We start from the raw sequence: 26,328 nt of genomic DNA on the forward strand, positions 1-26,328 counted from the left end.
CACAGAAATAGACAGCTCTGTTTATAAAGTAATTTTTGGGACTTTTTTTGTCTTGAATAATTGACACAAAGCTTTTTCAAGAACAACTCTTTCAAGATTTTGTAAAAAATAACATATATTAAATACCCGTATTATAAATACATTTGATTTAACACGATTTTAGAAATATAAGTATTACGAACAGACTGTAGATTTTTATGCAAATTCATATTTTCGGAGATATAATTGGGAAAGTGGAGTCTCGGTAGAAAATTCTTTTACCTACCAAGTATTGTAAAAAGTTCTGTAGTTTGGATGTTTTGTACGTTCTTCTTTCTTTTTATGTTATATGTATTTTGTGCAGTTTTGTACTTTCAAATTTCCTATAAATGCACAGAAATCTGCAGTCCAGTTATGAAGTTGACACAGTGGAAGGAAAAATTACGTGGTATCTAAACTATATCTTTCGATTTATTTCAGAATACTATCTTACCTGAAGCCGTACACTTTTGGGAACGAGCACTCATGGTCCGTGAGACAAAGAGCACTATTAGATTGAGCAGGTATTTTATTTTCACGTTTGAATAATGCATGTACGTTTGTCTAACGTTATTAAATACATTGCATAAACTGTCGATTGTCATATAAAGTGAAAAAATGTATATTTATTCCGATTGAAACATAAATGTAGGCGAATAATTTTGGATAATTAATCAAATTAAATAAAATCAATAATTCTAGAAGCAGTCTACTCCAATTACTATAATTTAGAAGGTAACGAATCGATGCTCAGTGCCAATGGATTCGCGATCTTTCGCATAGTACATGTTGCAAACGCATCGTTAATCCAATGGCAATGGAATTACTACCGTTTTTAACACGATCATTAGTATTCCAAATAACGTAATCAGTTCAAGAACTTGCATAAATCATTCTGTACGCATATCCATACACAACTGTCGGTAGCACGTTTATTTGCATAGCAACCAAAATGCTAAGGTAAAACTGTGAATATGCATTATACGTATTTGCGTAACGGGTTACCTGATTTATTGCCCTAATCGCGGATGTACTTGCATTATTACCGTAAACGTTTCGAGTATTTATCACAGCCGTTTAATACACACTTCTCGAACACTCGTAGTAATCCTGAAGCATGTTTTTTTCTCTCTTTTTTTTTTTTCTAAAGCTTAGCCTTGAAAAGCGAAGATCAATCAATCATTACGATGTTATTAACGTAACTGCAAAGTTGTCGCGATAATTTGATATTTTCAATCGAAGGAAATACGGTATTAATACAGACAATTCTATAAAATGATAGACAGATGACGTTTTGACAGACGACAAACGATACATTATCGAGAATCGATAATGAAGAAATAACAGAACTCTTGTAACAACCTCGATATATTGTATTTCCAACTGCAAAATATTCATTTTATGCCTTTCTTTCCCTCTTTCTTCTTCCCTCCCTGTTCTTTGGGAATGCGACAGCGCAGCAAGCTAAGCATAGCCTCACTTATGCATTTTTCTCAAACTTCCACAAAATCCAAGGTGCTAGCAAGTCGCAGATAACGAAATCCATGCGACAAATCAATTTTGCACGAGACCTCCGGGATTTCCAATGACTTTTGACGTTTCGGTTGGGCTTCGACCGGACGCGAAAAGACGTGGATCTAAAAAGCGAACCAGGTGAATAGGCGGGGTGGCAAGGATGGGTTTCCACGGTGCGGAAAAGAATTCGTTACATTATTCAACAAGCACGCGCGGAACACACACTAGACAGGAAGAAAGCGTTTCTTATTTTCGCAAACTCTGCTCGCTTTTTTAATATTGGGAATTTGCCCCGTCGATACGCAGATGAAAAGGCATAGACAGGTCCAATCTAAGATCTGTAGGAAGACACAATGAATGAAAATTGAATTCGTAACGAAGAACTTGTGTTCTTTGTTTCTTTGCAATTTTTATTCAATTTGTATCTTCAGATGGCATCCAAGCGTAAGAAATATACGTATGAATGTTTATCAAAGCAAAGTTGTTTCATAAAATGGGAATTTTTTATTTTAAAACGAGGATATTATTCTTTAGAGAAGCAAGGATTCAATCATTTATGGTGCACGTATAATAATTTATACAATTATCCTACGACTCTTTTACCAAACAAGAATACATAATTTTGTCTATTATGTTCTTTAGAAGAACAAGGATTCAAGATTTTCAATTATTTAAACTTCGGCATTTAATACCGAATAGACTAAAGCCACGCCACTACTAGCGTCGAAAGAAATGATATGTCAGTATTTGGCATTAATTACTGTCAGTTGCGGTATATGCGCTGTTATCAAGGAACGTCATTTGTCTTCGAAGGAAGACGGACATGTGGTGTACAATATTGATCTGAAGCTTCGCAACGAGCAGTGTAACATTAGTTACTGACACCCAAGTTGGCTTCTATTATTAATCTTCATCAATATTGTAAATGAGATCAGATGTGTCCGTTAAATGCATAAACAAAGTAAAACATAGATTATATAAATTTATTTTAATCAATTCAATTTTAAGAACTTATGAATGGATGCTAGTCAATGGAATAATACCTATATTTAAATAATTCCTTTTCTTTTGTGAAATAACTTCTTAAATAATATAAATTATATATACTCAAGAACAAAGAAAAAATTAAATTTTATAAAATAAGATTTAACATGTAAATGCGTTATTAACATTATTATTATCATGACATAAGTTCTAATAAATTATGATCGACGCCATAATGTAACCTACCCCTAAGTGGTTGACCCATAAGGAAAGTCGCTGTGCAATGAGAAACGTATAATTTACATAACGTTGACGCGACATCAGAGCTATAAATACGTATACATGAAAATAAGAATTGTATCGCTAATGATTAAAATTGGTCGATTGTAGTAAAAATTCACGAAGTTACGGTTCATTCGTTCGTTTAGGTACTCTAAAATCCATTAGGAGAAAATGCACGCAAGCGCCACTTTACCGCCACCAGTACCTGTTCAAACTTTTAATCGGATCGTTTCCCTCGTTTATTCTCTATCTCTTGGCCGCCATTCCCGCGCTACCTTTCTCTTTTGATGCACTTTTCTATTTTTCGTAGCTTTTACAAACCTATGAGATTCTTTTTTTCGACCGTCGAATCAGCTTTCCGCAAAAAAACCCTGTCGATTTCGCGCCAATTGAAATTTGTCAACTTTTCAAATTTCTCAAATTTCTCCAAAATATAAAAGAAGAAGGACAGAGCAACATTAATAACAGACGAAAGTAGCTATGATTTTCGAATGGCATCGGCAAAAACATTCGAAGAAGTAAGAAAATGAACTGGTCGGTTTATGGCGTGGTTTCGTTTCTGCCATACGGTTTTCTTTTATCGTCTCGGCCAGATCCAATAGGGATTACGAAAACTGGATGGAATAGTTGAACGGGATAGGGTAGCGTCTCTCGCAGGATTTTCTCAGATCTTCTTCCTTCGATTCATAAATATCCCCTGGCTATAATACTTCGCTGAAAAGACTCCCATGAGTACCTGCGCGATATTCACTATCGAAACAACTTCTTCCTACAACATTTTTACCCTCTGCTCTCGACCATGAATCTGTTATTCTTGTCGAACGCGGGAGAAATTCACTTTGACGCGCCTGGTAAGCTAATATCCTCTAAGCTTCGGTGGAAATTAATATTCTGCTATACATATTCAACGTTAACTCGCTTCGATAACACCTTGTTCGAAGAATTTAGTTGGTCAGAACGTTGATCATTGATATGCGCGAATATTACAGTGTGTGATTAAGAGAACATATAGCGAATCTCAAACATTTATCATTCACGACATGATCATTTACAAGCAGATTTTTATTCAGATTTATCTTTTTATCGACACTTTGCTCACTCTATTTTGGATATTTTACTATTTCGGAAAATTAGCGATTCATTTATAAGTATTAGGTTGTCCGAAAAGTTTCTTTCATTTTATAAGGAAATAATTGATGCACGACATTTTCCGTTTTATATTATTTTATCGAATTACGTATGATCCAGTTTGTTCTATCAAACTAAAGATTTGACACAACGTTCGACAGATTAGGTTTGATGTTTGTATAAAGATGCGTTGTTGTAAAAGACGTGTCTGTAAAAGAAAAATACTTTCCGGACAACCTAATATAATAGTGGAAATTATTTGCGGTCGATCAGTGGAACGAATCCATTTTTCTGTCGTTTTTCTAGTTTCAACATGTATAAGGAACTTTGATATGGAGGAAACTCCGAACCCCCATAATATTATTACAGTGTGTAAGCAACAACACACGCAGCATCTTTGATCAGCTAACTTCGAATCCCCAAAGTTGTGTTTTGAATAAAACATTCTTCGAAACAAGTCTCGAAATCCAGGTTAATTTTGTATTAAGCTTCTGAACATGATAGGAATTTTCGGGCAATTTCGTGAATTCGATATTCGTATAAAGGACGCAAACGAGCAAAATGTCCGAAATAAATTTCGTACCTGATAAATAAATCTAGTTTCAACTTATCAATCGATGGAAATGCTATATACGCTTTTTAGATTAGTCGAAGAAATAGATTTGGTATGAGACGAGCTTACGGTAATGCAGAAAGTGTGTCACTGCAACAAATCCGCACTCTCGGCATTACCTGGTTTGAGTAAGTATGCTTGAGTAATGCTTTCAAACTGCTTCAGACTCCTTTAAGTTCACCAAATGAAGCGAAAATTCTTTCAAAAAACCTACTGGTGACTCTTCTCGTATTATGGAAAAAAGTATCTTCGAATATTCCAAAGTGTCTGCTTTCACAGAGTTTCATAGAAGATAAATGTAACGTGAATTTTGTTTCCTTTTAATATATACACTCTTCGTCAAAGAGATAACCCAGGTGTGTTATCTTTAATTTCTCAATGACGCATGTAAAGTTTTTCGTCTGTAACGTACAATATCAAAACATTATGAGCTCAGAATATGCTCTTCGTTGAAAATAATTAAAAATATTATGAGGTTTAGTGTGTAACAAAGAAAAACTAATCCATACTAATACTTCATGATCTATCCACGAGTAAAGATTACAATACAATATTATATAAATTTGTAAGTATATGAGACGTGGAAAAAAATTAAACGAGTCTGAAAGAAAGCAAATTCTTGAACTAAAACAGCAACAGTTATCAGTAGCAAATAAGAAGTCGAAAGTAATACACAATTTCTTAAAAAATGTTGAAGATTATGGCAAAAAGAAAAGTACTGGTCAGCCGTCATCGTTATCCGATCGTGATAAGCGAGCAATTTTGCGTGTAGCTTCCAACTCGCAGTTAACGACGAAGCAAATAATGGAAAAATCTAGTGATAGTGCCAGTGTTTCGAGTGTTCGTCGAGTTCTGCTATCCTGCAAAGATATTAAGAGGCTAAAATTGAAAAAGAAACCTTCGTTAACAACGAAACACAAAGTAGAACGTTTACGCTTTGCAAAAGAAAGAATGCAGTGGAAAAAGAAATGGAGAAGGGTACTATTTTCAGATGAAAAAGATTCAACTTGAATGGTTCTGATGGGTTAAAATATTATTTTCATGACATAAGAAAAGAGACAATGTCAGCAATTCGACGACAAATGGGAGGAGGCAGCGTGATGGTTTGGGCCGGCATCTGTTATTTCGGCAAGACAAGTATCAAGTTCATCGTTGGGAGAATGAATAGTGTCCGATACATAAGTTTAATCAAAGAACAAATAAATAATCATGCAGAACGCATTTCTGGGCTTGATTAAATCTTTCAACAAGATTCTGCACCTGTACACGCATCAAGATTGGTCCAATCATATTTTAATGAAAATAATATATCTATTCTTCCGTGGTCTGCACACTCTCCGGAACTTAATATTATCGAAAATTGTTGGGCAGAACTTGTTCACGGCGTATATGCAAATGGAAAGCAGTATCAACACGTACAAGAATTAAAAGATGCAATTGTACGCGAATGGGACACGTTAAATCAAAATTATATCCAGAAACTATATAAATCGATACTAAATCGTACAATAGAAGTAATAGGAAATAAAGGGGTATGTACCCATTATTAAACAAGTATATATGTTTGATAAGTAATTATTATTAGTTATAATTTATGTTGATTATTATTTTCTTATTGTACATGTGTTATCATTTCGTTCATAAAATAAAACAATTTTTTTTTGTTACACACTAAACCTTATAATATTTTTAATTATTTTCAACGAAGAGCATATTCTGAGCTTATAATGTTTTGATATTGTACGTTACAGACGAAAAACTTTGCACGCGTCATTGAGAAATTAAAGATAATACACCTGGGTTATCTTTTTGACGAGGAGTGTATATATTACGTGTGAAATAATCTAAAAATCATAAGTGTAAAATATTCTTATACTTAAATGCAAAAAGTTACCAGTCGTTTCGATATTACTTTCTTTTCCCGTGATAATAAATAAATAATCGCTGTACGATAATGAATAGCCAATTACCACGCACCAATGAATCTTTTGTATCTTACTGGAATGTACATGGAACAAGAGTTTAGTTTAATACGATATTTTCGTAGTAAATCCAATTTAAAATTCTAGAAACAACGTACTAATGATAAATATTCTTTTGAAATTGGAAAATTCTTTCTAGCAGTTACAAAGATACTCACGCTGTAACGTATTGCACCGTGTTACATCCAGACTGAATAACGCTTAATCCGTTAATCTGATCACCGCACGGTCGCTCGAATCAATTTACGTAATGTACGATCAGTTGGAGGATTCCTGCCGGCCGAAAATCTGTGGTTTAAATCATTGAAATCTCCACAGCTGCTTCTCCATAACTTCCACTTTTATACGACTACCCGTCATGTGCAGTCTCTTTCATTATCGGTTTCATCCTTCTTCTCTTTCCTTCTAGCCGAGCTTCTGGAAAATTCTGCCAACGGCATAAGTGCCATCAAGTTTCCGATGCGCCTTTAAATTCCGTTTGGATTTATGATTTCAATATCGCTTTAACGATGGCCCTTAAAATCGAGCACGCTATATTAGTTCATAAAGAGAAAATCCTCTCCGTAAATATTTAACCAGTTTCCAGGCAATTTACCCTTTCCTTTACGAAATCTCCCATTCCCATCCATTTTCTTCGTTTTCTGGCCTGGCAGTTATCGCGGAGACGAAGGGGAGGAAAAAAGCAAAAGGTTTCGACCGTCTTTCTATCGCTGACATCGGGCACATTCATGTCGAGATAAAATCTTGCAATTTCAGGGGCTTCGAGAAGCTGCTGATACCGGTACATGTTATTCGAGGAAATTACACACATTTTTCTTTCTCTGCCTGTAGAAAGAGGAAAGAAGAAAATTCGAAAGCGTATTTGCCTTTCGAATAATCTATATACACCGATTTTATCGTTTTTACGGAAGCATCAGATTAAAATTAACTTTCCTCGGCAATTTTATTTGTTTATCATTTGCTGTAATTATATATATATAATTATATACAGATGATAAACAAATAAAATTTTCATAGAAATGTTATAATAATATTATTATAGCAAACGTTCTTTGAAAGAGAAAAGCAAAGAGTTGGTACTACTTATCTTATATTTAACATATACATATATGTCTATTTGCTAGATTTTATATAATATAAATATAAATAATAATTGATACGCGTTTAAACATCGATGCTATAGCCACATTTTTGATAATTTTCAAGTGCACGAAATCTATTCCTAATTCGAGAATTTCAATATTAATAATATCAATTAAAGTATCCGAAAATATATAAAACAATAAATACATGTACCGTGTTAACGTTTAAAATGAATTTCTGAAAAATTTCCTATATATTTAGAAACTACCTGTATAAATGTCTACGTGTAATTTTGTGGGCTTTTAGACCTGTAAACCCATCGAGGACGATATAATAGAAACCGTCGAAGGTTCGAATAGTATCAAGACCCGGGATCTAAACTACGTAAGCCCGCTTTTCACTAAGCCGGCTGCCGTATTTAATGTGATTACGAAGAAAACGCGATATTTGAAATTACAAACTCTACAGGGCAAGCCAAATCAGTTGCATCGATAGAATACTGAACTCTCGAAGCCATCCATTTTATTAATTGATAATCAATAGTCGTTCGAGTCCCTAAGTTTGTATCCGTTCATTTCGTTATTTACATCCTTCGCTCGTGAAACCAAATAAAGATGCGTGAAATTCTTCGATTGTTTGCCAGTAATTCGCAGAATTTTTACATTCCTTCCCGATATGAAATTAAAAATTCCAATATACGTGTAATTAATTAATGGTTGTACGTAGAAAATGGATGTGGTCGTGGTAGCTGAATGTATCCTTGGGGAATTATAGATTTGTCGATGTAAGTCAAAAGATAAATAGAAGAATCTCACTTTCTTTCTCAAGTTCTTTGTCTACATACTCGCATCAAACTTTAAAATCTAAAACGTCAAGAATAACGATATTTTTCTACGTGTCGTGGAATACTTCTCGATCGTGAACGTTTATGTAACAGAGTGCACTTATACCTTCGCTGTCGGTTTTTCCCCAGGAGTCCGTTTTATCCTTCCTCCTATTGTAGTATTTCCCTTCCCGATGTACTATGTATACGTATCTATGTACTTTTATCGCATAAAAGTATACGGATCGATGTTATTCAAAAGTTTTCAGACCACTTGTCCCATGCTGGTTACGTCGATCATGTCTCTTAAATGTATAGCGTATAAGCTTAAAACGCAAGCGAAGCTTCCAACGCACAACGAAGATTATATCGCGATTTTTACATAACTCTTAACATAACTCTTTTTATAATTTTAACATAACTCTTTTGTTTTTTTTTATTTTAAGAAAACACAAACTGCACTCGCCTCTAAGCATTATTATTGCTTGTCTTTCTTAAAGATAAAGAACGTTATATTTTTAAATTCTCGTCTGTTTTAGGAAATGCGAAAGTAGTCAAGTGTTCGTCAAAGATCATCACACTCACTGTATAGATACCTGTCGAACTACTACAATGTGCGGTGAAGTAGTCGTGCCCGAAGATCATCTTGACGTAAGAATATAATTAATATCTCCATAGCAACGAACACGGTGATATTATTGTTAGGAAAATTGAAATATTAATTTATCACGAATATTATTATCAACAAAAGTTTAGTGTGCATAATGAGGGCTATGAAATGCACAAAAAGTTAGCCAGTTTCGATTATTCTCTTTTAACATGCCCTTTCAAATGTAATAAGTTATTGAAGTGATATACCTATGTGAATAATTGTGAAGTATATATCAATTTTATATGCGTGTTTCGCGATACAAAACTAGATTATTCGTTGACGTCGAAAATGTGCTTAACATCTACATATAACTATATGAACAAAATTCGATGCAAAATCGATTTATTGCTGCGATTTCGCAGATATTCAATCGCTCTGACCGTTGTTAGACGTTTAAATAGAACATTGAAACTTTAACATTGTCAAAACTGAAATTATTAAAAAATTCATGAATACTTATATTTGGATTTCTTTAGCAAACGATAAAAATGATAATAATTACGATATTTTTATTTTCCTTCTTTTCCCTATTAAGAGATTAAAACGTGTGGGTCGGTTAAAATAAGTTTAAGAATGAATTTATCCAATAGTTATTTTTTACATATCAGATCATCTCTGGCAAAGAAATACTTGAAATTGGACTTATTAAACAGATTCACTAACCGTTTCTCATTATGCTTTTTATTTCATTTCTGCGATAAATACTAATGATAGACCTAAGACAGATGGAAATAACGTTTTCGCCTTGTAGAATTAACAGAATTGTTCGCAGTATATTCGATGCAGAAAAATAGAATGTAATGCGTTTACTTGATAAACAGGTTTGTAGAACATGTAATGCAACAGGACATAATTGCGGTATTGCTGAAGGAAGTAGGGCAGGCCCAGGTATAGATGGTGCCGATTTTGTCTTCTATGTATCCGCGATGCAAACTGCAAGATGCCATAAAGGATTAACCGTGGCTTATGCAGCGCATTGCCAAACAGAGGCAGCGTTAGATAGGTAAATTATTTGTCTGTGTATTTATCTAAATTATTATACGTATATTATTCTCTGCTACACATATATATTTATAAATTATTCTTAAATTCTTTATTTAATATTTATTTACATATTCTTAAATTTTCTTTATTTAATTGTTCTTTGTGATAGAATTCAATGCAACCGGAATCTCATTTGATATTTTGCAGACCGATAGCTGGTCACGCCAATTTGTGTCCGAATAGCATAAGCACGAAGCCACAGGAACTAGAAACATTATTAAGCACGGTGAAACATGAGATATTACACGCACTGGGATTCTCTGTAAGTTTATACGCTTTCTACCGAGATGAGAATGGTGAGCCTAGAACTCCAAGGAGAAGCGATACAGGGAAACCGATGTTAAACGAAAAGTAAGTATATGTCGCTTTATTACGCTACTACCATTTCCTGCTTCAGAAATATTTCATTAATTATTGGTACTTTATTTCTTCCAAGACCGAAGTATTTTTTACAAGATGAAATAAAAAGAAAGAAGTTATCTTTTATATAAGAAGAATTAATATTATGATATGGTAGTAGAAAATTAATATATGATAAGATGGTCTATAGTCATTTCCATAATAAAGCATCATTTTTTCTATTAAAGATATTTCGGGGGAAATTTAAGGATCTCTATCCTCATGAAAGTTATCTTTCATAGCTAATAAACGATTACGTGTTGTTAAATAAAGTTATCTTCTCCATGATATATTACATTTATTTGTAATAATCGGATCGTTATATTTGAAGGATTTCAATAAAAGTATAATATATCATCTGCCATGTAGATATATACACATATCACATGACAAAGCCGTTTCCTGCGAGTCTAACTAGCGTCGAAGGGAATAGCTCGCTTTCTTCAACGATCCATCATCCCGCAATAATGTCCCTTTGTCTTTCTCCTTTCTTTTTCAGCAACCAGTCTTTTTTCTCGCATATTCTCGCCCCCTGACACTGAGCCGGTGTATCTGCCTTTAAAATTGGAAAATTCCTTGTGTTCCTGATATTCTTGGTTCCAACGAAATCGACGAACCGTAACGAACCAGGTTCCGGCCTTGTCAGACGAACACGTTACTTGCTCTTCGCCATTTCTTCTTCTCTTTTGGCGTTTCTCTTACATTGACTCGTAGCTTAGCAGTGATCTCATTCTCTCTTTGCCATCGTCTACCCTTCTGTATCCACGATCCATCTGACCGTAAGCTTGCGTGCTTTCATTCTCTCATATTTGAGCTTCTTTGTGTGGATCTTCGTACGTACGTTTTACGTCTATCTACGTACAATGGACACTGTGAGGATATATCTTGATAATCTGAAGAGATCTTTTTCTACAAATTCTCCTGTATTGCGCTTATTTTGTAAGCGTTTTCCTGCTTTGTTAAAGTTTTACAGGCCGGAGGAACTGGATTCTTACGATTTGTTAAAAGTTCCCATGTTGCCGCAACCAACTGCTCTTGAGAGATATATTTTTCTTTTTTAGAAAAGGTAGACTACGCGATTATGGAAGTATGACCCTGGTAATAAAAGGGTGAGAACTCGTTAAACATTACAACATGACGAATACTATCCTCTGGGTTCACGACACGACCTTTTCTACTGATAGATCCAACGACGTTTCGAAAAAACATTTGCTTAGGGGAAATATAGTTTTTCTTATAAGTAGAATCTTCAATAATATCTTAAATCATACAAAATTAATTAACACGTTGTGAATGTCTTTCCTTGCATCTGTGGGAAATTTAATGATGCAAAAATACACAGAACGAAAACATGTAACACGTAGATATATATATATATATATATACATCTTATTATATATATACATACATTATATACTTATTATATATATATACATACATTATATACTTATTATATATATATATATATATATATATATATATATATATATATATATATATATACGTATACATCTATATATATATATATATATAGATATATATAGATGTATACGTATTATTATAATTATTATAATAATTATATTATTATATATATAATATATGATGTGTTCGTCATGATATTTAATGGATGAAATAAACGTCTGTAATATAAAAATATAATTTCCGCATTAAGTATCGTCAAACTGATCATAGAAATTAAGATATTTATGTTTATTTCAAATACCTTGCTGTATCGTTGTATCTTTTATCATTTTGCTACGGTGTCAATGAATTTTTATACTGATAATATTGGCTAATCCTGTTATATGCATATAGATTACAAACGCATCAGTGGAGTGAAAACACGATCAAAACGGTCGTTAGACGATATTGGCAGGTACACGGTGGTTACGTGGAAAGGTCGATGCAGATGATAGTCACGCCGAGGGTTCGTGCTGAGGCTCAGGCTCACTTCAATTGTCCAGAACTAGAAGGTGCGGAATTAGAAGATCAGGGGGAGGATGGCACGGCACTGACGCATTGGGAAAAACGAGTCTTCGAGGTAAATTAAAAATTTAAGGTGAATCATAAAAACAATAAACAACGAATCGCAGAAAATCAAGAATTAATTTACTTTTAATCTTAATAAAATTTGATCAGCTTTACAAAATATTAGAATTGTACAATTTTCAGTGTTTATGTACTGTGTCTTTACGATTGCGATTTAGAATAATATTTTTTTGGGAACGTTAGAGAACTATTAAAGAAATCATCTGGCTAGTAATATTTGATTTATATAATGCTGAAATAAATTTAAGTTTTTTTTACAAAAGATCGAATTTATATCGATTTGTAGTGCTTTTGTCGTTGTACCATTTTAGAACGAAGCAATGACAGGAACACATACGCAAAATCCCGTTTATTCGAGAATAACCCTCGCCCTTATGGAAGACACTGGATGGTACAGTGCAAATTACTCAATGGCTCAAGAACTGGGTTGGGGGAAAAATCTTGGCTGCGATTTTTCGATGAAGTCGTGCAAGGAATGGATATCTTCGAAATCTTCGCGACTATCGTATGTATCTTTACGTTACGTTTAATTATACGTCTTCACAGTTAATGGAATAATTCCACCTAGAAATATTATAGAACATTTAGTGGTTCATGAATATAATTAAACATTGAATACAATAAACACAAACTCTATGCTATGTAAAAATGAAAAAAAATTATTCTATAGGTATTTTCATGATCAAACACTAAATATTTTTGATGTAACAGATTATTGTTTTTTAGAGGGAAGTCTATTCATCCCTTTTGTAACAAAGTAAAACAGGATCCGTTGCAAACCGAATGTACCGATGATCGAAGTTCGGTGGCGTTGTGTAATCTAATTAAATATTCATTGCCTCTGCCTAAAAAGTACCAGGTATGAAATTGCTTACGTTTAATCGTCCATTCTGCAAAAAAATTTTTTTTTAATAAAATATCACTCTATCTACGGAGTATATTTTTTACGGATAAAAGATAGTATTGTATCGATCTTTTGTTTCTTAGAACTTTGACTCTATCCCGCACGTACCAGCTGGAGAGGAACAATATTATGGTGGTTCAGTATCTCTGGCAGATTATTGTCCGTACATTCAGGAATTCACATGGAGAGCTCGAAACATAGTAGTTAGAGGCTCTCATTGTCTCTACGAAGAGAATAATCCTCGTAAGTTGTATCGCAAATGATACTGGAAATTCTATTCTGTTATAATATAAAAAACATTAGCTTTTGTTAAACTTGTTTTTGGAATTAATACAAATTTTAACGAATTACGTAAATATTCAAGTTTAAGATGAAAGTAGAAGCTATCGTTTTAAAACGTTCTGCTTATTGTTAATTTTCATAACGTAACGTTGAATAAATAGTATTCATAAATAATATACATAAATGGTATAGTATATAGTAGAATATATTAATTTTATTAATTGAATTAATTCTGAACAGATCCAGACAAAAACTTTGCTCTGGAAAAGTATGGCTCGCATTCAAGATGCTTCGATCATACAAACCAAATGTGGGAAGAAAGGGCTTGCAAACAAGCTCGGCAATGGCAGCATTGGGGTTCCGGATGTTATCAATATAAATGTGAAGCTGGTAGATTACATATAATGGTCAGTGACATAAACCTACTTTTATTTTGTGTTATATATTGTTATTAACATACGCCAGCCGCTCATATCCGCCGCCATCATAAGCTACCATAAAGATCGATGGTCTTTCGAATTTTCTGTCGCGATACACTTGACTTTAACTTTTTATACTGTGGCTGTTAAATATTCGTAACAATATTTAACACTATAAGATCGATAAATTATATCCTCCTCAACATATTTTATTGTATAGGTTGCAAATTACACATACACGTGTTATCATGCTGGTCAAGAAATAACTATCAGAATAATACAAAATGGTTGGCTTCATAAAGGAGCTCTAATTTGTCCTCCATGTAAAGATATCTGTCAGGTAAGAAGGAATGTTGTGCCAGATGAAATATATATTACGCACCTAAACTCAAAATATATTTTACAAATTAGCGAAAATAATTTTTTTTTTTAATTTATTTATGCAAGATGTTCTACGAACAAACGAAATTTTACAAATTGATTTGAGGTTCTAAATGGGAGGTTTCCCATCCTAAATGGGAAATGTTTAATAAACATATTCCTGGTCCCAATCATTCCTGGTATAGTAAAATTTACCATCCCAGTTACCGTCCTTAACAATTATACTTAATCCCTTAAGTATAGCAATTCTTTCCTACAACTAAAAGAGATACTATATATATGTATATACCTCATGTGTCTCTTTTTTACAGGCGGAACTGAAAGAAAAACACGAATACTGTAAGCCAGGAGATGAACATCCACCTGCGACGTATTATCACAGAGACACTTTGCATTGTGCGTCTGCAGGGACACTTACAAATTTCCCATTATTTGTTGTTTCAATTTACTTCTTTGTTTTTAGATGATGTGTCATCTGATCTAGGTAATATTTTTATCAATATTAGAACTAGACCGAGGAATTATAATAACGTACTATCAGAATGTCGTGTAAAAAGCGCTTCTTAATTACGAAATGCGAAGTGTTTGCTTAACGACATAGAAGTATGTTTGGAACCAAGTAATAGTTTCATAATACGAATATCAACCGAGGTGACAATTCTATTTTAATAGTTTATTGTAAAAAGAAATATTTCCTCGATAATTTTTATATTTCTGGACGTATAAAAATATATAGAAGTACGAATTTAGAGGTTCGTCACACGCGTACGGTTAATGTTCACGGTATTTCGTATTTTACATTTATGGCAAACGTATTTATAATTACAGTGATAAATTTTGACAAGGCATTTTTTTAAGTGCCAATAGTAATAAATATATAAAGGCTGATCTATTTTTGATGTATCTGTTTATCCCAGAAAATATGTTGAATTGCAAGGAAATGAAGGATTTCAAGAGTTAACAAAACCTATAATTTTTAATATGAAAAGCAACAATATAAGGAAGTGAGAGTATAAGATAGATGTGACTCTACAGATAAGATGATCATTCAATAACATTACTTCAATTTTATATGATATCAACCAACTCTTTTCAATATTTAATCTTATTGTTCTCATTTACTCTTCGTCGGATTTTAAAAATATAAGATTTATATATTTATTGACAAAGTACAAAAGTATGCAAATGTATAATGTTATTTTTGCTTTCATAGAGTACAATGTTTCTTTTGAGTCACATAATATCAAAGAGAATTAAATACCTCCAACTATGACCTACTGTATTTTAGACAGTGTAGTTGCATATATTAGGCTCCGAATTTATTAGAGTTTTGGAATAGTTAATTACTTTTGACTTCTAAAAATGTTCATATAATTAAATGTATTTTATCGCGTTGTTCTTTTTCTTTATTGAAAAAACTGATAATAGAAATCCTTTAAGATCTTAAAGTCTACAAAATTGCTCTCGATTTAACATACATTCTGAGATAAAATCACATAGAGATAAAAGTGGATCATCCTATACATATATAATTACTTACGATAATTATGCCGCCCATTTTGTTATCGTCTTTTTCTACGAACATCACGGTTTTTCACATTGAATGTACTGTGTAGTATCTAGGAATTTTGCTTCTTTTATGAATTGTTAATAACAGTCATTCAATGTCAGTTAGTACTAAATAGAGACGAATGATTACATCTGAAAGTATCAAAATATCTGTATAAGTGCCAATATATTACCTGTTTTCATTTATATAACAGCTTTAGTTATGTTATTATTTAGTAATATGTGTAAAATATCTTGGTAACCCTTATTCATCTTTTATGTACTCACAAGAATCATATTTTATTGTTAATTTAGAAGTACAAGTATAATATAGCGACCATATTCTTTTTTATGGATGCAGAGTTACATAAATTGAATTTTAACCAATTTTTTTATGAGATAAAATGACTGTTGTTGTATGGTAACATTCAATCATTTATAAAAGCTTGTAATATACATACACAGTTGTATTTCTTAAAATATCTAAGTTTTAATACATTTACATATTTTATGTACTTTGTAGTATTAATTAATGCTACAATATGAAATTCATCACGGAATATTTTTTATTCTCTTATTTAATCATTTTTTGTGTAAAAACCATGCAATTGTAGTACATTTTACATCAGAAAGTGAATAAGGGTTAAACAATAAACTCCTTGCTATAATTTCTTATTGTTACCTCGGAAATAATTTCAGTTACAAATTATAAAAACGTTTAACTGTAATTACAAAGCTTAGACGTGTTATTACAAAGTGTTATTACAAAGCAAAGTTACGTTGTTTAACATCGAACTTCTAATATAAATTTCAAATTTGATAATTAGTATTATACATACATATCTGTATATTTGTTGTTTATTTTCTATTCCTGCATTTGAATTCGTTTTATAGCATTTGCAATACCTAAAGAATTGGGCGATACTGAAAAACGAATTTAATTTTTATACAATTAAAGAAAGATGATACGAGTTTTGTTTTTATAGTTAGATTATAATAAATATCATATCCTTAAGTATAGGAAAGGTATTGAGAGAATTCAGCAAGAAATAAGAACGTCTCGCGGTAGGTTGTTCTGAAAGTGCTGTGCGTTTATAAAAATATCAATAAACGTAAATGACATTTCTAAGAAATAAGCGCTAGAGAGTAAGCTGTAAATATTTTACGACTACGTATTTAATAAATAAGAAAACAGAAGAATTTTTATGAACATGAAAGAATATATATTCACGAGAAAACAATTATGCGAATTGTTTCTTTATATTATATCTATGCATGAAACATGAACATTTTGTACACGTTACAAAGAAATTTTAACATTCCACAAAAGATTTCAAGTTCAGAACAATTAATAACATGTAAATTATTAAATAATTAATTACAAAAGACTTAGAAAGTTAATATACTTGTAGATATAAAAACATATTGCTTCATCACGTTAAAAGCTCTCACAGTTTACAGAAGAGATTATGCAAAGTGTACTTATCTATCAAATTATTTTTCTCGGAGCTGCAGTTGTGGCAGTATTAATGTGGTGAAACTTAGTAATTGTTTTCCTATACATTCCAAAGCAAGTAACGATAATTTCAGAAATTAATGTAATAAAATTCCTCTTGATGTATTTAACAATTTGTAACATAATTGTGAAATTATTTAGCTTATTACTTTTTGCCGAATTTTTAAGATCATCATATTAATTCTTTCATATCGATGTTCAATTTGAAAAAACGTATTCTGTATATTTATTCTGTGGATTAAATTCGTTTTCAAATTGAAAAATAATTTTTACTATTTCTTTTTCTCCAGCAATATTCTTTGAACAAAAATTTAACTCAGGTATGATCATTTAATTAACTTTCGTAAATAAATATTGTTATTAGTGAATCGATTGTAACTAGTTAATTGAGAAAATGTACGAAAATGTCCATCGTTTTTAATGAAAGGCAAGAAAGGATAGAGCTCTTTCTGTTATTAAAAATTGCATTCTTAAAGCTATCAAATAAAATATCGCTATGAAAGAATTAAATTAAACGATATTGTGTGTTAAGAAAATAGCACCGTTGTTCGGTGTATAATAACGACACCAACGACTGAATAACAAATTTACGCTTTTCTAACATAATGAATGTTAAGTGCGGAATATTATACAAATAATGCAGAACGAGACTAAATACGTTTTAATAACATTACAAGGCCCAATTAATAATTATTATGAAAGAATGTGAAAGCATATACTGCGTGTGAGAGCGTTCACAGGACCTATAAGATATATGTACCATAAAATCTATTAAAAGTTAGAAATACCGCTGTAAAATCTTTATCTGATTATCTAATATAAAAGTAGATTGTTGTATGCGACAACAGAAAAGTACAGGGGAAGAACGTGATATATGTATAAATTACATTTTTTTAGTTTCTTGTCTTTTTAGTACAATAGTAATTTTAAAATAATAAAACCATTTCATTTGTACGTGTAAAATAAAGTGACAGTTTGAGTTACGAAGGACATTTTTAAATCTGATTCTTGAATTAAATTTGTATTTTGTCTATCCTCCTGAAAGGACATATCGATTGTTGTAATATTGGAAATGTCATTAATTTTGTACAAAGTATCATTGGATGATATCAATTCTATCAATTATTTTATTATTTTGGGGAGGAAATCTGCAAAAATAGACTTATCACATTTATCCTCTGCGATCAATCGCTTTAATTGTAAATGCGCCACTCTATTTTCAGATTACGAAAACGTTCTTACCTTCTGTGTGAAATACGTGTCTGTTTAGAAGACAGGGAAGAGAAAAGAAAGATATTTCGCACAAAACGAAATGTTACGGTCAAGTAAGAAGCTACGATAGAAATTATGATAACGTAGAAGATAATGAGAAAGGGTAAACGAATTATGTCATAAAGGATTTTAAGCAGCAGTAGAAATCAAAGCACGTAACATTATATGTATGATGAGACGCGTAGAAAATGTACCTTTATGATAGAAGCAAAAGACAATATTATTCAGCAAATTGATTTATATTTTAGTTTGTCCTGTGTCTCTTTTTTAAAGTGTTTTCCTTTTCAAATTTACATGTTATAAAATTTATGTATTATTTTACATATTGCATCGAATGTACTATAATATAATTTCATTGATTTAAGCCTATCATTATGTAAGTGTGCCATGATTGTAAGGAAATAACGTGTATGTTTATTGGGATTCAATATTGTTTCCTCTATTATTGTTATATAAGGATTCTTACTGTTTGTATATCATCAAATTGAATTGTAATTTAATTACAAAAAAGGGACTTTTAAAAAATTCGTTCATAAAAAATTTTAATATGACACGAATATTTTAAAAGTAATTAATTAAATCCGATCTCAGATGTGAACCAATATGTGAGTTTATTCGTTCAATGCGTTACATGGATTACTAATGTCCCTTCTATTTGTACTTTTCTACTGTGTATTTTATACTATTTTTATCTTGGAATATTATTCCATCATAGAGTATAATATCCTATTGAATCATCACTAAAGAATTATGTAATGTAGTTCTATTAATGATATATAATTATTTGTTTATCGTTTTAGTGAAAACATGATTAGATCATTAATTCTGAAATTTATCAGTATGTATTTTATTATAAATTCTTCATACTTTTCAATTTCGTTAAATACGAGTCATGAAAAGTTAAACAGTTTTAAAAAGTCAGTCAACCAAATCATAATGGACCTATGCGTGAAAATTTGTACTATTATTTAAATAAAAATCATATCAAGACAAGCTTGCATTCGAAATAATTACTATCCTTTAAACAACATTAATAACAATGCCAAGTAACTCGATGTTGCATTACTTTATATTTCTTGAACGTTATGTAAAAGACTAAAAAGTCATAACATATTTGCTTAACAATCTGGATATTAATTAAGGAAAAAGGTGTCAAATAATACAATCAAATGTTTACTGTTTTCTTAATTGTATCATGCAAATACTTATTAGAATTCATAAACTCCTTATACATAATTTTCTTATTATCCTATATATATATGTATGTATATATTTTATAATATTATAAATATATGTACAACTCGACTCATCGACATAACATACTAATTGATTGTTTATTGACAAATACATATTTCTCATGAATATATATATACAGTGAATATAAAAAGTATTTATACATCATCGATTTTTGTTAGAAGTTATGCGTCCAATGCAAATATTAGTACATATTTTGATGAAATAATTAAGAGTGAAGCTTGGTAGTTAAACAAATATTTGTTCATCTATGATCTTACGAATAAACTAATTGCAGTCAATCACCAAAAAATACTTAATATTTTGTCCCCAATATTAAATATTCGCATACAATGTATCTATTAATAATAGGATAATAATTGTCGAAATCCAGAATTTTTTTATATCCACATATAACAAAATTGTTTCCCAAGGAAAATATGAAATATCCATTTAGACTTTATGAAACTTTATGAACAGAAGCAGAGTATCTACTATTCATTCATTCATTTATATACATCAATTTAATGTATCAATTTTATAAATGTTTTAAGTCTTTCTACTACTTATATATCGTGGAATTTCGTATATTTTAAACAATTGAACAATATACTTCCATATTTACACTTAATGAGATATTTAATTATATGAGATAAAATAAAGAATTATCATTTATGTTTAAAAGTACCAATATTCGCTTCAAGTTACGACATTACAATAAAAAGTAGATGTTGAAATACTTTCTATATATATTGTATAATTCGTACAATCTGTAATCGTAATGAAAACAGTCTCCTTCAACCCATACGTTGAAACTTGTTGAAAATCACACATAATTCAATATAATGTTGGAAAAAATATTCCTTTACTCTTCAGTATATGAGTATGTTTCGTGGTATCTAATGAAATATTATAATTACGGGACGTTAATATTTATCACACAATACGAAATAAGTGTTAATAGGCGTTTGAACAATATCTCTATGTAATATTAAAGCGAAAATAATTTAGTAGCTAATATTTGTCGGTCGACCATTTTATCCTTCGTCAAAATTAATTTAGTTCCATTGAATTTATTAATTCTAATCAATGCTATTCTGGCAATATATATAATAATATATATAATATATATAATATGTTATTATAATAGTCGATAATGTATCTGCTATATACTTGCACTATTATCCATAAGTTTAATTACATAAACGTTTAGAAAATTTTTAATAAAATTATCAAACGGGTAGACATTATTGCTATGAAAGATTTCAGGATAAGGCAATGTTATTTAAGTACTAAACAAAGACAAAATGGATTTATGAAATTTTATAAAACACGAAATAAAATACTATCAATAAATAGAGAACGATGAATACAGTTAATGATAATTTATTCATCTTTATACATATTCCAAGAATTATATTATATATCAACAATCTATTTTACTGTTTCTTGTCATTTTTCATTTATTTTTGTGTGAAATATTATTTTTTTTTCACTTCTCGCATGATTCAGCGTCATAAAACTCGTGAACAATAGTGCAGTGTATATCATACAATACTGACAATGAAAGTATTTATCGGCTTGCAATCACTTTTTCTTTGTTATTATATAACTGTTAGAAATTTTCTTATTATTACTATAAGAAAAATCATAGCATATATAATTATATTTGTACAAGTTACGCACATGTATTCATACATGTTAGTCAACAATCGCATGCGTTCACTTGACAATCTCATCAATTTATATTGAGGAAGTCATAACTATTATATTCCAATTGCATAACAATTTATAGATAAAACGCTACTTTAACGTAGTGCCAATATTTTTGATATAATAATAATAATAATAATAATATGTTATTATAAATATGTATATGAATGAATAAATAATTAATATTTAGATGATAATAAATAGTACTATAATAAATAAAATAAGAGAGTACAAAATGCAATAATTTAATGAAAGCTAAAATAATAAATCTGCTTTTAAATTGAAAATACTACAATATGTTTTATTAAAATAAATTAAGAGTATCACAAATTATGTTTTCGTCGAATTTAAAAAGTTCTAAAACCAAAATAAAAGATCTAAGAAATGTAATTAAATTTCTTCCTCGGTATAGATCGGTTACAATGTAATATGTCTGTTACCAATACACAAAAAATTTTTTCGGTTAAGGCAATCATTTTAGTAAATTGATGACTAAAAAATCATTATTCCCGCTATTAGAAATGTTTTATCTAACTGGCATTTTAGCGTTTCTCTAGTCGTTCCTACACTAAGTTCTGAGTACTTAAAATTGATACGCGTTCGCTTATTCGATACAAAAATGATTTGTGCCCTATTTGATAAGGAGCTATTTGTGCTCGAGGCAACGTCAAATGTTTCATTTCATCGGTATACAGGAGCTTTCACGTTGTTGGCAAGCCAACAGGCAGTGTTTCGCTCTTATCATCTCTCAACATTAACAACACCAATTCAACCTTACATACGTTGATGTATCGTAGCATATTGGAAGATTAATGTACATCGTACGGTTATTTTTCTTGCAATATTTTGTTCAGTAAAATATTCCCAATTAAATGCGGTAGCTGTTACGTTCTCCATTTGTATTGTACGTAAAAGCAAGCAGTTATCGGTAATTGTTTAACGAATAAAAAGAGAGTAATGTTGCATCCACGCGGTACATAATAAAATTTATGAACAAATGCGTTGTATGGTACATACTGAAATGAAGAAATAAATAATGAGATATAATATTGATCTAAAGCCTCTCGTGTAGACTAGCCCAGTTACTCGAATTCAATTTATTTATAACTTAGTAATTTTAGACACATTACTACAAATTTGTTATTTTATCAATGTGATTTAAAACATCCCTTCAAGTTTTGCGAACAAGTTCCTTGAGTACTTTAAGTTGCAAATTGCTCTCTTTGAAAGAAGTACCAATTGCAATTTCAGTAATTTGAGCAAACAACGGAAACAAAGTAACTTCAAATTATAACTCGACTTTCATAAATTCAAACATAAACTCAAATAACTGGATCAATCTGATTTGTGTGAACGAAACTTATATAAAAGTGTTACGTTTAGTATAAAAATACTAACACTCACAAACAGCTTAGAAACTTAACGAAAAAGTTGACCATCGTACGATGTATTAAGTTTTGCATTATCATAACGCATTCGGAATACATTGCATAAATAGCGTACATGTATACATGTACATATATTGACATTTATGTATATATAATCTATAAATATTATGTTGCAAATGAATTTAAATTTGAAAAAAGGTTGTTAAAAATGTATATAATTAGTGTAATATTGTACAACATGGTACGATTTCTACTTTACTACGTGTACAACTTGTGTTACAACAACAAGTATTTATAGTTACTTTTATAAATGCCTACAGGAAATATTATAGTAAATTTCCAAGTTAATCTGGAGTCCAAGTGAATATCTTCAGTAAGTTTACCTATTAATTGTTCAATATAATATTCAGATAAAAATAAACTCTTGTACTAGAAATTAAAAATAATGCAAAATGTACAAGATGTCCGGTCAATAAGATTTCCCCATTTGTTTCATATAAATTTATATGATAATTAAAACTAAAAACAAAACTACATTACATCGATCTTCTTTATTTAGTTATAGCGTATCTGTCAACCAAACACTAAACTGTGTCTATGTGCAATTTTGCAATTTTATGATAGTTTCTTCTCATCACTCTTCATTTGCTTATAAAATACTTATATTATACAGTATACAGCGTTGCGTTGCTGGATATAATATTGACGTACACAGAGATACTATTATGTTTCTATCCAACATCATACGGTTATGTTTATGATCTAGGAATTTTGTTTTGTGAAGAGACGTTTATTAATAACAATTTCTCAAGCTTATATTACAGTCCCTGAATCGTCTATTTTGTAAATGATATAACAATTGTAAAGTATTCATATCTGCCATTTTCTTTATTTAATTCTTATCACTTTTTTGTCTTTTATGTAGTCAAATTTTGTTCACACGAATGGCTACTTCTATTCGTTGAAAACACACTCTATTCACAAATGGTCAGAAGATTACAATTTATTGCCGCACGATGCATAGTAATAGTAACAACAGTAACGACAACAATAACTATAATGATTTTAATAACCACGACAATATGTGGAGAAAATATATCTGTATTATTGTACCAGATTTAAAATATATAATATAATGTGTAGTACAATAGAATACTGTTAGTACTCCAGGAAAAGTTAAATTTTAATATCTCTAAAGAAATGTTACACGTGATCCAATATTAAGACCTATATAACAATAAACAAACTTAACAAATATGGTAAATATCAATCAAATTAGTGTAAGGCTATACATAGCTATCTACATAAATATCCCATTTAAGTTACTCCATATTTGATAAACTTTTCTGAAACAATTGCTTCATTCAATTATCATAACAGTATAGTTTAAAAAAGAAAAGAAACATTATAACAGGTAAATTAAACATAGTAATTATTGCAACTTCTTAAATACTATTTTATACCTATAATTTGTGCGGTTATTATAAATATATGGTATTTCGGCCAAAAAATTACAGGCATATATTTCAGCGAAATGCCTTTAAATTGAAACGATACCGTATAACAGACAATCGTTAATGATGCACTAATTATTAATGAACACTAATTGTTAGTGATACCAAGGAATCTTTTGCTTTTACTCTGAAATCATAGAGAAGCATTGAAAGTATATAATAATTTTATATAATTCACTTAAGTTTATTATTATATTTTATATTTTAATACTACAGACATGTACTTACATTTTAATTCAAATTATGAAAAATCGTATTCTTAACTTCCAAGACAGTACGCCTTGCATCTTTCGGTTAAATATCGTTAATCTATAATAAAAAGTCTTAAATCTTTGATTAGTAGGAAATCGTACTGTGTTCGTCGACGAACATCAATTCTGTATCGTTATTTATCGCACGTTATGCCTATCTTCGATAACGTGTTTAGTATTTCAGATAAATGCGTCAACTGGATTCGAGGTCTCGAATCAAATCCGGCACGCTTTTGAAGCGCGTATTTTCCAAATAATATCGGCGATTACGTCGGATTTGCGCAGTGTGTTCGTGCCGCAACCTTTCTTCCTGCAACGAATATTCCATTATCGACGAAGACGAGTTATTTCGGAAATATTGGCGATGGGATGACTGTTCAATTCCAGCGTAGTGAATCACGGGGTGCCATTCTGCCGCCACGCTATACTAACTAGCATGCGTTGGAGATCCTATGTCCTCCGTCTGCGTGGCGGCATCCCTAACTGCAAATATAAAATTCTAATTAATCGTATCATTCTACTGAGATACAACGTTCTAATAGAAATAATTTTAGCGTATAGCGAGTAACAGAGTGAATTGTTTCAGAGGCAAACTGATATAATAGAACATTTTTCCACGCTGCATATGTTGAGTTTAACCCTGTTGCGTTCCTTCAATCCAGTTTCTCTTATTCAATCCTATTTTTCTTTCGATAGAAAAGTTGACGAGTTTGCAGAAAAACTGTTACCCATACTTTTTAAATATATATTTGCTATTTATTTTTTAGTATTTCTTGTTTTTTAAGTAAATATTTCATTGAAACATTTACTTAAAACCTACCTTATCCTAAGATTGATTTCCTTCGTGTTTTTAACGAACTTTATTGTTACATACCGTTCTTCGTTCAAAGGGCATACCCATACCGAGCTTTCCTTCGTAATCACATAAGAACGAAATTCACTTCTTCTACGATATCAGGAGGGTCAACTCAACTTCTTCTACTTGCGCTCTAGACTCGTTCCACAGTAACATTCAAGTAACAGTTAAAGCTCATCAGTCAGACTACATCAACTCGAGTCAAAGGACAGTGCAAGGAACAGCAAGAGTAAGAAGTCAAGCAGAATCTACAAGTCGAAGGCAGTCAATCGACAGAAGATACATCATCACCGTCGTCGACACGAAAGGAGTCTCAGGTTGTACTCGTTCTTGGTTGTCATTTCACATACGCAATCTTGTATTACATTGAAGTTGTTGTATCAGTCAAATATGTAATAACCTGTTAATAGCAGTGTTATATTCAATCAACCACCCTTATTATCCCACAAGAAATAAGGTATCGAACGATTCGTGGCGTT

General features: G+C 31.0%; 2 protein-coding genes across 13 annotated transcripts in view; one reads left to right on the forward strand and one right to left on the reverse strand.

Moving 5' to 3' along the window:
* LOC126869686 (leishmanolysin-like peptidase) overlaps window positions 1–18,609 on the forward strand; it is a 219,130-nt gene extending 200,521 nt beyond the window's left edge. Inside the window, exons 5-15 of the mRNA XM_050626536.1 lie at window positions 460–542; window positions 8,968–9,079; window positions 9,902–10,083; window positions 10,272–10,475; window positions 12,339–12,564; window positions 12,884–13,077; window positions 13,299–13,431; window positions 13,560–13,719; window positions 13,999–14,165; window positions 14,398–14,517; window positions 14,870–18,609. Of these exons, the coding sequence (XP_050482493.1) occupies window positions 460–542; window positions 8,968–9,079; window positions 9,902–10,083; window positions 10,272–10,475; window positions 12,339–12,564; window positions 12,884–13,077; window positions 13,299–13,431; window positions 13,560–13,719; window positions 13,999–14,165; window positions 14,398–14,517; window positions 14,870–15,025 (1,737 nt within the window). The 3' untranslated portion in view covers window positions 15,026–18,609. The remainder of the gene's footprint in view (window positions 1–459; window positions 543–8,967; window positions 9,080–9,901; window positions 10,084–10,271; window positions 10,476–12,338; window positions 12,565–12,883; window positions 13,078–13,298; window positions 13,432–13,559; window positions 13,720–13,998; window positions 14,166–14,397; window positions 14,518–14,869) is intronic.
* A 3,354-nt stretch (window positions 18,610–21,963) lies between these two features.
* Window positions 21,964–26,328, reverse strand: part of LOC126869687 (trace amine-associated receptor 9) — a 106,808-nt gene continuing 102,443 nt past the window's right edge. For 11 of the 12 annotated variants that reach the window (XM_050626542.1, XM_050626538.1, XM_050626540.1 and 8 more), the window contains one exon: window positions 21,964–25,476. The gene's annotated coding sequence lies outside the window, so the exon portion shown is untranslated. The remainder of the gene's footprint in view (window positions 25,477–26,328) is intronic. The other variant, XR_007690970.1, reaches the window with a different exon arrangement.

This window comes from Bombus huntii, chromosome 9 (assembly GCF_024542735.1).
Source record: "Bombus huntii isolate Logan2020A chromosome 9, iyBomHunt1.1, whole genome shotgun sequence".
In the NCBI taxonomy this organism is placed as follows: Eukaryota; Metazoa; Arthropoda; class Insecta; order Hymenoptera; family Apidae; genus Bombus; species Bombus huntii.